This window comes from Muntiacus reevesi, chromosome 4 (assembly GCF_963930625.1).
Source record: "Muntiacus reevesi chromosome 4, mMunRee1.1, whole genome shotgun sequence".
Classification (NCBI taxonomy): Eukaryota; Metazoa; Chordata; class Mammalia; order Artiodactyla; family Cervidae; genus Muntiacus; species Muntiacus reevesi.
Window position 1 is genome coordinate 40,744,591 of NC_089252.1, and position 14,466 is coordinate 40,759,056.

Here is a 14,466-nt window from a genome sequence, read left to right on the forward strand (position 1 = left end):
AGGGTTTCTTTGAGGTGATGTGTGTGTGTGCTCAGTTGTGTGCGACTCTTTGCAACCCCGTGGACTGTAGCCTGCCAGGCTCTTCTCTCCATTGAATTCTCCAGGCAAGAATACTGGAGTGGATTGCCATTTATTTCTCCAGGGGATCTTCCCAACCCAGGGATCAAACCCACGTCTCTTAAGTCTTCTGCATTAGGAGACGGATTCTTTACCAGTGATGGACATGTTCTAAAGGTGATCATGGTGATGGGTGCACAACTCCACGAATAAACTAAAAACCAGACTTGTACACTTTAAATAGGTCAACTGTATGGTATGTGCATTAAAGGTCAATAAAATGGCTCCATTAAAAATAGAAAGAGGGTAAATACAAAACTCAGAAGAAATCTTAAAGATGGAAGAAATCTTAAAGATGATTTCTCGCAAATTCACGAGTGCAGAATGTCAAGGTCTCTGGTTCTCTGGACAGTTTTCTTTCCCTTTTGTGTCAGATCCCAGATTCTCAGCTGCTGCAAAATTGCAGAGATCAGCAGCGCCTTTGAAATCTGTTATTTTGTGGAAACATGAGTCCCCTAATCCCTCCAGAAATGCACCAAGGGTGTCATGTTTCCTCGTAGCTGTTGTTTTCTCTCACGGAGGCTGCATGGTCCTACTGAGGACACCCTCAGCCTGTTGTGGGTGCCTGGTACACATGTCGCCTAGTTAATTACAAAGAGCCCTCTTAGCAACTGGGGATCCTGGGCCCGCACCCCCAGCCTGCTCCCCATCCTCCTCCCCACCCCCTAGCAGCCTGCAGGACAGAAAAGCCTGGCAGGCTGCAGCCCATAGCATCATGAAGAGTTGGACACAACTGAGTGACTGAGCATGCACTCATTGTTCATCTTCGTCTGCTATGGTACTTTGTATATATGCGTTATAAACTGTATTGATATCCACGACCCTGGGGACCCTCGCCAGTGTGTGGAGACTTGGGGGCTTGGCTCCCAGGTGCCTTTTCAGGTTGCTGCACATGTTCTCCTAAGAAGGCTCAGCCCTTGTTTCTAGAAAGTGACTGTAGTTCTGTTCAGCCAGCCCTACCTCTCCCCTGCTGTAAGTCAGGAGTCGGGAGCCTTACAGGGTCTGGGAGCTGGGGTGCAGCTCAGCCCAACAGCAGTGCCCTCAGGGTTTCTGTCCCCAGGGCCCATTCCTGCCACCATAGCCAGCCTCATGCCAATGACCCGGACACCCCCCACCCCATGTTCAGAACCTGTGCCCCCTCCCCAGCAGCTGGTGGTGCCTTGTACCAGCGGGTGTCCTCAAGCCTGCACGGCCTCCTGTTCCCCGCCATGTGCTCCTTTTGGCACCTAGCGGCCTGGTCACAATGCTGCCAGATCTGCACCCTTGAGTTCAGGTCCTGTCCTGGTGCCCAGAGCCAAGGACTCCCAAGCCTTCCCCCGGCAGCACTTCACAGGCCAGTCCTCAACCTCTCGCCAAGTCTGTCCTCCCTGTGCCACCCCCACCTTCTGGTTTTATCTTGCCCCCACTCTCTCACCGCCCCCTCGTGCCCCACCCCTCACTGGCACATCCTCACCCGCTTCCTCCACCTGTCGGCCGCGTGTTCTAGCCGCTGCCCAGAAGGACTGCCCTGTCCCCGGGGAACAGGGCACAGTGGCAAGAATGAAGGAGCCCTCCCACCCCACCAGACTGGAACCCAGGCCCTCAGATACTAGAATCCACGATCAAATGCTGTCTCAGGATTCCTTGTTAGGCTCCTCTATTATGTCCTACACTAAAAGTTTCCCCAAATACATAATGTGTCTAATTCTGTGGAAACGCAGCAAACACCCTTTTACAGACATTTGCTTTGATCTCTTCCCCAAAAGTGGGTCTTCTTCTTCCTCTTTGCCTCTCAGCACGTAAAGCAGACAGGACTCAGAGTGACTAAGAGACCAAGAATAATACCTCCAGGTGTTGTATAATCAAGTTGACACCACGGAGAACTTTGGGGAGACAACTTGACAGAGCCTGTCTGGAAGTAAAGACCAAAGTCGTGATTCTTTGAGTGTCTTACCCCTAATGAAAATACATAATTATTTTATCTCTGTTCCCACACAAATAAGTTTCTCCCATGAGTCTCTTTGGCATATTTCAAGTGCACGAGAATTAGGATTTTAGAGAGAGAATCTCAGATATAAGAGTGGGAGTATTGTGAACAAGAAAAATCAAAAGCTAAGAAATTAATTTTATGGGAAAGAATACTTTAAGGAAAATTATATGTTCCCATCACGATGGGGTAGATTTATTTAACTGTACTGTGGGTCATGGATCTTATTACTAAAACTTTATACTTACCAGTTTTGTGAGACTATAATTTTGAAACAAAAGGTAGAGAGTCCTTAGACAAATCTTACTGGACATTTTTTCTGTTTGGCTGCATCAGGTCTTAGTTGTGGTTTGCAGGCTTAGTTGCTCTGCAGTATGTAAGAGCTGAGTTCCCGAACCAGGGGTTGAACCCATGTCCCCTGCTTTGGAAGGAGGATTCTTAACCACTGGACCACCAGGGAAGTCCCTTACTCTATCTTTAAAAAAAAAAAAAAAAAAACCTTTAAACCAAGTGCAGCCTGGCCACTGTGGTTAGCAAAGGCCCCTTTGGCTCAGTCACTCTGCACTTTGAAACCACAGGGAGTTCTGATTCTGCCCCAGACCTTGTGAGTCATGCTTCAGGGAAAAAGAGGCTAAAGCTACATGGGTAATTCTGTGCTCAGCTACACAGGAAGGAAGTGAAAGCCTCTGGAAGTCATATATGAAATTAACAAGGTTGTAGGATACAGGATCAAATATAGAAATTAACTATTTCTTTGTACTAACCATGAAAAATTTCCAAAAATGATTTTTTAAAAAGAATACACTTTCAAAATAACACCAAAAATTTACTTAGGCAAAAAAATCTAACAATGTGGAAAATGTGGTACACTGAAAACTAGGAAACATTATTGAGAGAAAATAAGACATAAATAAACATATATACCATGTCCATGGATAGAAAGTTCGTTACTATTAAGATGGCATTCTCCCCAAAGTAGCCTAGAAACACAGTAGCCTTGCAATTCCAGCCAAGATACCAGCAGCTTTTCTCTAGAAGCTGACAGGCCCATTCTCAGATGTATGTGGGAACTCAGAAGACCAAGAATATTTTACTCTCATAAAGAAAATAAAACAGTAATAAGAAGACGTACAACTCAATTTTTAATGGGAAAAATATTTGAACAGATACTTCAAAAATAAGACATGCAAGTGGCCAACCATCACGTGAAAAGATGTCCACCATCATTGGCCATTAGGGAGATGCAAACTAAAGCCACAGCCAGATACCAGCATGCACCCATTAGAATAATTAAAATTTTTTAAACTAACAAAAACAAAGGTTTTGGGGAACTTGAGATTTGGAGGAACTCAAACCCTGAAAACATTGCTCTTGACAGTGTAAATGGAATGGCCACTTTGGAAAACAATTTAGCAGTTTTTTTAACGTTAATTGTATACCTGCTGTGTACCCCAGCAATTCCACTCCAGGGTATTAACCCAGAAGAGATGATAATAGAAGTCCATACAAAGCCTGGTACTCAGATATTCCTGCAGTGTTGCTCGTAACTGTCAAAACCCAGAAATAACCCAGTGTCCATCCACTGGTGAGTAAATAAACAAAATGTGATCTTATTCATACAATGTAATAAAACTGAGCAGTTTTTTTTTAGCTACTAATAACAAAACAGGTGAATCCCAGAAAACTCAGGCTAAGCAAAAGAAGCAAGACCCAAAAGACTATGTGATTTCACTCACATGAAGTTTCTAGAAAAGGCAAAACTATAGAGACATCTATTTCTGCTTTATTGACTATGCCAAAGCCTTTGACTGTGTGGATCACAATAAACTGTGGAAAATTCTGAAAGAGATGGGAATAGCAGACCACCTGACCTGCCTCTTGAGAAACCCATATGCAGGTGAGGAAGCAACAGTTAGAACTGGACACGGAACAACAGACTGGTTCCAAACAGGAAAAGGAGTTATGTCAAGGCTGTATATTGTCACCGTACTTATTTAACTTATATGCAGAGTACATCATGAGAAACGCTGGGCTGAAAGAGGCACAAGCTGGAATCAAGATTGCCGGGAAAAATATCAATAACCTCAGATATGCAGATGACACCACACTTATGGCAGAAAATGAATAGGAACTAAAAAGCCTCTTAATGAAAGTGAAAGGGGAGAGTGAAAAAGTTGGCTTAAAGCTCAACATTCAGAAAACTAAGATCATGGCATCTGGTCCCATCACTTCATGGGAAATAGATGGAGAAACAGTGGAAATAGTGTCAGACTTTATCTTTTGGGGCTCCAAAAGCACTGCAGATGGTGATTGCAGCCATGAAATTAATAGATGCTTACTCCTTGGAAGGAAAGTCATGACCAACCTAGATAGCATATTAAAAAGCAGAGACATCACTTTGCCAACAAAGGTCCGTCTAGTCAAGGCTGTGGTTTTTCCAGTGATCATGTATGGATGTGAGAGTTGGACTGTGAAGAAAACTGAGCGCTGAAAAATTGATGCTTTTGAACTGTGGTGTTGGAGAAGACTCTTAAGAGTCCCTTAGACTGCAAGGAGATCCAACCAGTCCATCCTAAAGGAGATCAGTCCTGGGTGTCCATTGGAAGGACTGATGCTGAAGCTGAAACTCCAATACTTTGGCCACCTCATGTGAAGAGTTGACTCATTGGAAAAGACCCTGATGCTGGGAGGGATTGGGGGCAGGAAGAGAAGGGGATGACAGAGGATGAGATGGCTGGATGGCATCACCGACTCGATGGAGGTGAGTTTGGGTAAACTCCGGGAGTTGGTGATGGACAGGGAGGCCTGGCGTGCTGTGATTCATGGGGTTGCAAGAGTCGGACATGACTGAGTGACTGAACTGAACTGAACTGATAGAGACTGAAGTAGATTGTCAGTTGTCTGAGACTGGGGCAGGGATGGTGGAGATGGAGTGGAGGTGGTAGAGAGGCTCTGAGATTTGGCTGTGTTGGTGGGTGTGTGACTGGATAACTACATGGGTGAATTTTAGGGCATATGAAGTAAACCTCCGAAGGCTGCTAGAAATGATTCTAAGAATAAAGCAGGCTGTCCAAGGTGGGGGGTCAGGGGAGGGCGAGTGTGGTATTTATTGTAAACGTGGGTTTGCTCTCAGTGGTCTCCAGCCACGAGGAGCTGCAATAGCTGGGGAAACAAGAAGCTGGCCCAGCCCACTGAGCTGCTTCCAGATGCAGGCAGACACCTCCTCATCATGGGGCTCGGACAAGTGTGAAGGATCCGTGATCCTCCCTATTTTGTCATCTGTAGAACAAGAGCTGCATCATCTGCACGGCAGGACATTTGAGACTCGAAATGAGCCCTCAGCCAGGAGACCCTGAGAACCTTGCCTGGGACACACGAGGCCCCAAGAGGGGCCAGGTGACCCCACCTTACGTTTGGTTCCTTGCTGTGGTTTTATGCCCACAGAGGCCGTGTTTCATGCTGGGAGACACACAAGCTTGGGGACCCCCGATTACTGTTAATACTTTGGTTTTTTTTCTGGGTCTTCATTGCAACACGTGGGCTTTCTATAGTTGTGGAGCATGGGCTTAGTTGCCCCGCAGCGTGTGAGATTTAACTCCCCGACAAGGACTTGAAGCTGCATCCCCTGCATTGGAAGGCAGATTCTTAACCACTGAACCATCAGGGAAGTCCACTTTAGCATGGTTTCTGAACGCTGTTTCTAAATAGAATTTGAGGTATCCTGTTTTCACTTAGACCTGAGGATGGACAGAAATTATAAATAACCAGGCATGACGGATCCCACACGTACTTTCAACTTGACATCCACCAGATATCTGAAAAGAGAAATGACAGGAGCCTATTAGATCACCCTGCTTTCTGAGGGGTAAAACTGAGTAGGTGCATTTTAGATGAATCAGACTCAAACTTGAGCTTCAGAAAATTCCATTTAAATGGCTACTCACCTGAAACAAACTGCCCGTTTCTAAGGCCCACTTGATGGTGTGATGATCACTGTCCACTCCGTTACCATGGACGGTTCCTTTAATCATTTATTTTGCTTCAACGTGGGCTTCCCTTGTGGCTCAGCTGGTAAAGAATCTGTCTGTAATGCAGGAGACCTGGGTTCAACCCCTGGGTTGGGAAGATCCCCTGGAGAAAGGAAAGGCTACCCACTCCAGTATTCCGGGCTGGAGAATTCACAAAGAGTCGGACACAACTGAGCAACTTTCACTTTCACGTCAACGAGTTTCATAAAGGATTTGGTGCCACTCACAAGGTTATAACACAAATTAATTAAAAATACGAAGTACGGCAGAAGGGAACTAGGAGCAGGAAAGCAAGTGATGTGAAGCAGATTGAAGTAGGTGCCCAGAGCATAAGGCAAGGTCTACACACAAGCTCGGACCTGTGCCCAGACAGGGTTTCTGAGCTTCTGTGCCATCAACTCAGTGATGTAAGTGAAGAAGAGTCATAGGATCCCAGAGGATTAAAAATTAATAATAAAATTGAAAGAACAGTTGCCCGAGAGATGCAAAAAACTATTCCTGACACTAAAATTAAAGAGGGATCTTTTCCATAAGTCATCCTAGGAATAACATTTTTCACTCCACCCATCGAAGGTTTCCACCAGCCTCAGGACAGGGCATGGAGTGTGGGAGCAGCCCCACTTGAGACCCGGGTGCCCTCCAGACCCCTGGACCACATTCAGCTCACCAGACAAGAAGTATTTTTGACTTGATTTTTATTTCCAAAATGAAAAATGTATTTTAAGAGTTAATGTAACCAAAAAGTTGTTTTATTGTATTATATTAGGAGAAAAATCATGCAAGGATTTTTTTACATTTCTTGTTGGCATACATATATTTCTATTTTAAAGCAGTAATGAAGAATTTAAAAGCAAAAAAAAAAAGTTACTCACCTGAGAATTCCAAGCTAGCTTTGAGTATATGTTATATCTACAGAGAGGTGTAAACAGCAGAACCAGAAGGCAAGTGTTGTGCTAGGAAATGGAGAAGTTGGGTATTTAATATATTTAGTTTAAATTTTGATTTCAACATCAAGATTATGCTGTAACAATTTAAAGCCTTACTTTAGATTTAATTTGGTATCATTATCATTTTTATTTTCTATAACACAATTCAAACTTCTTTGAATAAAAGTAACATAAATCTCCATGTATTTCAGTTGCTAAATATGTGAAGATCACAAGGTGATTCTCATATTCTGTAATACAGAAAAAATAGGAAGTATTACTTAGTAATTTTCTCTTTATTCTCTCAGTTTCTCTCAACTCCCAGATGTCAAAAACAAGTGACACTTCACTGTGAATCACGCTTTCTTTTTAGATACACACACACAACACTGAAATTATTTTTATTTAGTATTGTTCATTTAAGTTGCTAAGGGAGACATACTAAAGTTATTCCTCATATTTACTTCCCAGTTGTCTTAGCAAATGTAGCAGGATTCTAGCCAAGCTCAAGAAGCTGCAGTGGTTCATGATGTCACAGAATTGTTTCTTTACTGGTTTGTATATTTTTATTTGCGCTTGTGGTATTGTGGCTATACCCCTGAAGGAGGGCATGGCAACCCACTCCAGTATTCTTGCCTGGAGAATCCCATGGACAGAGGAGCTTGGTGGACTATGGTCCATAGGGTCGCAAAGAGTCAGACACAACTGAATCAACTTAGCACGCACGCACATTGTGGCTATGATTTCTAAACCTTTATCTTTTAGAAATAATGTTGAAATAAAACAATGGTGTAAGAGAGCGGCTATAAAATAATAAAGGTGGGAAAGAAGGCCTGAGATACAGATAAAGAGAGCGGCCACACGATGAATGTGGAATCTGCCCATGGGTAGTGAGTGCTCGGAGGCAGTCTCTCTGCTTCTGTGTGATGTTTTCCCTGATGAAAAGGTAAATAAGTCACAGCCACAGCCACCCTGGAATTTTCCACAAAGTTCTGAGAACTCCTTAAAGAGTAAATGTGGAGACTCCTGGGCACCTGGCCTTGGTCTTGCCTAAGGTCTTGTTCCCCAAGGAGGAAGATGAAGCAGATTGAAGTTGCCCCTGTCTTCTTGGCGTCGTCCACGGCGTCTGCTGTAAGGTCACAGCAACCAGGTTCCTACCTCTCTGCTGTTGTCAGCATCACCCCAAGAACCGTGCATTTTGTTCCTTGGACCGAGCACCCCTCTGTGACTCTGTCTCCGAGGCTTCTGCTCAGACTATTAAAGAAAAACTTCACTTACATCACTGAGTTGATGGCACAGAAGCTCAGAAACCCTGTCTGGGCACAGGTCCGAGCTTGTGTGTAGACCTTGCCTAATGTCTGGGCACTTACTTCAGTGTGCTTCACATCACTCGCATTCCTGCTCCTAGTTCCCTTCTGCCATACTTTGTTTTTATAATTAATCCTGTTTTTAATGCTGATCCTTGTTAAAGACAGGAAGGGACTTTGTTCCAGGACCACTGCACGAGAGGTTGCAGTGGGGGAAAGGGGGCACTCAAATACCAGCATCACCGAGACAGTGGCATCACTACCTGCCAGGACTGGCAGATGATAGCACAAGAGAGCCTTTCTCTTTAAATGTGTGTGTGTGTGTGTCTTTGTCCTTGTTTGGCTCTTACAAAGAAGTTTTTAAGGAAGCCCACAGACAGACCCCTTCTCTGGAGAGATGGGAGCAGCCCTGGAAGGTTCCACAAGGAAACATCAGTTCAGGGGGCAGGATAAAAGCCGAGGGTCCAGCTCCTCTCCTCTGCATGGACGCTATCCACTCCTGTCCCCTGTGGACAGTATGGACTTGTTGATGCCAACAGGCAGGCAGACATGATAGACACAGAGACTCATGGTGTAAGCTTAAACATTGTTCCTGATATTAGGAGTCAGAATGAGACATACTGGGATCTGGTGATGCTTGCACACAGGGCCCCCACTTCCCTTCCTGGGTTCTGAACCTAATTTGTACCTGTAATTCTGTGTTTCCGTTTTCGTAGTGGGCCTAAAACTTGTAAAAGTGTCAGGCCCCTCAGATCTGGGATCCACCCTTGTATGGAACTGTGAATCCCTAAAAAATGTGCCAACTCAGTTTGTTTTTTTCTGCAAAGAACCTGTGCTGATTCTTAGGGAGCATGGCCTTGGCTGCTTCCTGGAGGCTTTGCCCCAGACCCTCCCCTGCAGATCGAAGGTGGAAGTCAATGCTTCCTGGCGTGGGAAGGGATATAAATATTCTAACAAAGAGTTTCTTGAAAATTTACATAAGTTCTTTTATATTTAGCTGCTAATGTATAGTCATCTGCTGCCATAGCGCTGCTCATTTAAAATGGATAATCTTGGAAATACAGGTTCACAAAGTCACCTTTACCCAGACGGCCAGCTTCCCGCTTCAGAGGCTGCTGGTGCCATAATGGATGGGCTTGAATGAAAATTCCCGGTTCATGCTTACCTCACAGTTTCTTAAAAGGCCAGAAGACAATAAATTACTATCCCCAAAGATTGTAATTTTAAAAGTTTCTTTCTCATGTACCTAATGCTTCTGGGCAGAACATAACTCAACTGGTCAGTCATGTCTGTTCATGATCATGGCTTCATTCTCACCTAGAAAATTAAAAGTGAAAGTGTTGGTCACTCAGTCGTGTCTGACTCTTTGCAACCCCCTAGACTGTAGCTCACCAGGCTCCTCTGTCCATGAAATCCTCAGGCAAGAATACTGGAGTGGGTTCCCATTTCCTTCTCTAGGGGAACCTCCCAACCCAGGGATCAAATCCAGAGCTCCTGCATTACAGGCAGATTCTTTACCATTTGAGCCACCAGGGAAGCAGCTAAAATAGACCTTGCCATTATAACAAGTGTGTTTTTTCATGGCTGAAGTGGCCATTCTGCTAGTCAAGTCACTGAGTCTTAAGAACTGTAGACTCTTAATGGTATGGATAGTTGATGAATGTCATTAATTTTGGACTTGTCACTTCCACTTTGGGAACTTTCTGGGACTGAGAGTGTTTGACGTAGATTGAGGAATGAGGCCTTCCACACTGTGCGAAGCCGACCTACCCTGCAGATGGTTTTGGCATTCTCTTTTTCCTTTTAACTTTTGGAAGATGGGTAGCACATTTTCTTACCCATAACTTTTTCAAATTTCAGGAATTCTTCGATCATGTGAAGAAGCTCTGGGATGATGAAGGCGTGAAGGCCTGCTTCGAGCGGTCCAACGAGTACCAGCTCATCGACTGCGCCCAATAGTGAGTCTGCCCATGAGGCCCGGCCCAGGGTGGGCGCCCCCACTGCACTGCCCCTCAGAGTCCAGCTTTCCCACCCCGTGCAGCAAGTGGCATCACCTGGATATGTGATGACCCAGACTGTCAGGTCATTCTGACTGCTGCTCAGAGGGTGGAACGGAGGCAACAGAGATCCGTGGGTGCTTCAGGGCAGGTGGTGGGCTTAGAGGTGAGCCTTGGTCCATGGGGAAAGAGCCAGGCAGCAGATCAGATGAGAGAGGTGGAGAAAAGAGGGGGTCAGGATGACCACAGGTGCATCATGATGCTATTATTCAGGCGGAAACCTGGGAGATGTCATTAGTGGAGGACAGGTTGCCATCGGCTCCAGTTTGGAGAAGCCAGGCTGATGTACCAGAGCAGAGACAGAGATGGAGCAAGCAGCTGGATGTAGGAGCTGGTGTTAGACGAGAAGAAGCAACCCAGGTGTGGACGGTGCCTGCCCACTGATGACTGTAGAACCTGGACAAGATGAGCAAGTATAGACAGAGGAGAGGTAGTAAGCAATGATGTTCAGTCTGCAGAGGATGGAGGAGTGGGAAGAGAGGGGATCCTCCCAGGAGGCAGACAGTCCTCGAGGCCAAGACAGAGGACAGATGGTGCTGATGGGACCTTACTTCACCTCATCCCCCTTGTGCCAGGGAGCCAGTCACACCCCCTCAGCCACTGGCAGGAGGCAAGCTGCCCCAATTCAGGGAGCCTCTGGGGCTGTCCAGCAGGGCCAGGTTAGCCAGAGGTGCCCACACACCTGCCCCAGGCGCCCTGAATGACCACCAATAGCATTAATGATCTTCCCTTATGTATGAGAAAGTCTATTTACTGATAAGGATCTATAGTTAACTAGTTGTGCATGCTCGGTCGCCTCTGACTCTTTGCTAATTAACTAGACCTGTACTTAAAACTTCTCTTTTCCTGCCATGCTTAACAGTTCCTTCAAGACTTGCCTTGAATCCACATCACCTTGTAAATAGACCACAGGCTCTGGTTCACATTTGTGACTGCTTTCCTGTGCTCACTTATTCCACAGCTGGATTGCGAAGTCCAGAGAGCTGGAGGGTTTAGATGTGGGTGTGGGTGTGGTGTGGGGGACAGTTCTGGTGGAGCTGAACACAACCTGAGAGGGTCCTGGGGGCCACCCCTCCCAGAGGGGCCCTCATCTCCCCTCTGAGACCCTCTCACGCTCTTTTCTAAAGCCATGTCACCATCACTTAAAAACCACAGTGGAACTATATGTTAAATCACAATGTTGTAGAGATGGGAATGTCATATTAAGAAAATGCCAGCAGCTGGAATTCCCAGCACAGCTCAAAATAACATTAAAACCTATATAAGTAAAAAAAAAAAAAAAAAAAACCTATATAAGTTTGCATCTGAGGTTCGTGGGGGTATGTCTGATCGCCATTTCCAGCATTTCTTGAGCGAAGTCTCCTGGGCCTTCAGCACCCTTCAGTGTCCCTTTAGGAATTTCTCTTTCTTATGAAAAGAGCCCATCACCATAGTGATAGAATTAATGATTTACTTTAAAACAGAATATGCAAGGCATATATGACAAAAAGAAGCAGCCTGAGCTTTGCTGGCAGGCAGTCAGGATCCAGATGTTCTCTTGGGCAGGGTGCTTCATGGGAATAAAGTCACGGACTGTGTTCTTGTGCAGTTGTTGTAGGATTGACTAAGCAGAGACCCAAACACCCCAGAGCATGCCTGGCACCTGGGGGCCCTTGCTGAGTTCCTGCTACCATGTCTCCATGTGGGACAGAGGTTCAGGGGGTCCCCTGAGGGGCCTGAGATCAGCACTCCTACCCAGAAGGACCCCAGCCACGATCTGCTATCTCCTTCAGTTCTCTCCTTTCAAATTAGGGAGAGCGAGACTGAGACCCAAGGTGTAGACTGCAGGCTTGTCAGACATCAACACCGCGACTCCTGCTCTGGACTCTGCCCCCCACCACCCCCTGAACATCACTATCTGGGTTAATCCTTACATCCGCAGCTTGGCTTCCTTAATCCATTTTAATATGCATGGGACTCAAGTGGGATCAGCAACCGTTGTCTCTTAATCACAATCTTGTTTTCCCTCTGCACTCGGATTTTGCGACTGGGGCCAAGGGGTTTCAAGAACAAGTAACATTTCATAACACTCGTTAGACGCACGCGTGGTACCCAATGTGTTTATGTTGCCAAATGACATGTTGAAGGAAAGTAGCTGCTTCTACCTCCCATCACCGTGGTTTATGGAAGAAAGGACATTCCAGCGTCCAGCTGGGAATGTTCTGGGACCGAGACACTCAAACCTGCCTGCCCAACCCCCAGGTTTCCAGCTGCTTGGAGAATGTGTCTTGTTCTTCCTTGGAGGCTCAATTCCTGGGAGGGTGTCTTTGCATGAAGTCAGGGCTGTTTGAAATCAGGAGCCCAGGGCCCAGCATGGGGTTGGTGGGGAGCTGAGCTTTGCCCTGGCAGAGTCCAGGGTTCTGATGCATCTTCTTTTCCCTTCTCTTCTGAATTCTCAAGAAAAGATCTGCTGACATCTTGGCGTGACTCCAAGTCACTATGTTATCTGTTCAGCAGTCTTGTATTTTGAACCCAGATGCTAATAACTAAGAAGGGATTCATTTTAAGTCATTTCTTCCATGGCAGAAACCATGGGAATATTTGAAGGGAGGAGATGCTTCCTGGGGACCTGAACTTCCAGTGAAGAATCCAAGAATGGTCTCACCACAGTTCCTCAGAAACTTAAAACATGGAGGAACCCAGCGGTTTCTCTCCCGGGTACACCCAGGAGATTTAAAAACATACGTCCACACAAAAACTGTGCACAGATGTTCACAGTGGCATCCACAGTAGCTAAAAGCACAGACAACCCACATGTGCATGAAAGGATGAAGGGATAAACGGACTGCTCCAGCCACACACAGGGATCTTATTTGGCCATAAAATTGAATGAAGTTCTGACGTATGTTATAGCGTGAGTGAACTTGAAGACATGAGGCTCAGTGAAAGAACCCTGGCACAAGGGCTACATGCCCTATGACTCCATTTGTATGAAATGGCAAAAACAGGCAAACTCATAGACACAGAAAGCAGATTAGTGGCTGCTGGCAGCTGGGGAGGGGAAATTGAGAGTGATTCGAAATGGGTGGGCACTGCACCATCTGACAGAGGACCCGGCTGGAGCAGCCTGGGAATGAGCATATTATGAGCTTTAAGGGTTGGCCTCAGTAAAAATGAGTGTCTTTGGAGTATCAAGCAAGCTGAGCGAATTAGCAGAGATTCTGTTTCATAAGAGGTCCCCAGTGCCCACTGTGAAAATTAAAAACAATCTCTACTGCATTATCCCCGAAAATGCACTTCCTCTAAGTGCTAATAATAAGTGATTAGGTAGCCATGGAAACAGCTATTTTGGGAGAAAGGAAATCAAAGAAAATTGGATTTCAGAACAAGTTTATAAAGTCAGACTTTGCTTAATCTAACTTGAAACTCTGCAGTGTACATAGGGTCTCATGCTTTGCACTGTTGTGTTTACATGATACCTTTCAGACACGTCCATGTACATAATTGGTTTTAGAATACTCTGGAAGAAAGATGCCCCCCAAAGAAAAGAAAAGTGGGAAAGGTGAAGTGATTCACAACTGTGTTAGTGTTAGTTGCTCAGTCATGTCTGACTCTCTGCAACCCCGTGGACTGTACTGTCAAGCTCCTCTGTCCATGGGATTCTCCAGGCAAGAATACTGGAGTGGGTTGCCATTTCCTTCTCCAGGGGATCTTCCCCATCCAGGAATCAAACCCTGGTCTCCCATATTACAGGCAGATTCCTTACCATCTGAGCCACCTTCTAGAAACGTCTCATGTGAAGAAAGAGTGCTACTTTAGGGAGAGAAAATCTTAGCTAAGCTGTTGACGAGGGTAACATCCTAGCCCCTCTCAGTCAAATTCAACTAAGCAAAGCGTCACTGGGGTTCAGTGTGTGCTGTGTGCAGAGCATGTTCTGGGATCCACAGCGGGGAAAGGAACAAGGCTGTTCTCTGCCTCCACGTGGTTCATAATATTATAGGTCCCCAGACCCGTGCTAGGAGGTCTGCTGTGTATGCTGTCCGGAGTGGAGAGTGCAGCACGGAGGGGCTCCTGGAGGAGGTTCTG

At 45.8% G+C, this 14,466-nt stretch overlaps 1 protein-coding gene across 2 annotated transcripts in view; it reads left to right on the forward strand.

The window, feature by feature from the left end:
- The window catches only part of GNAL (G protein subunit alpha L), a 47,351-nt gene that overhangs the window by 18,707 nt on the left and 14,178 nt on the right, over positions 1–14,466 (forward strand). For both annotated transcript variants that reach the window (XM_065932599.1, XM_065932598.1), the window contains one exon: positions 10,205–10,302. In XM_065932599.1, coding sequence (XP_065788671.1) covers positions 10,205–10,302 — 98 coding nt within the window. The remainder of the gene's footprint in view (positions 1–10,204; positions 10,303–14,466) is intronic.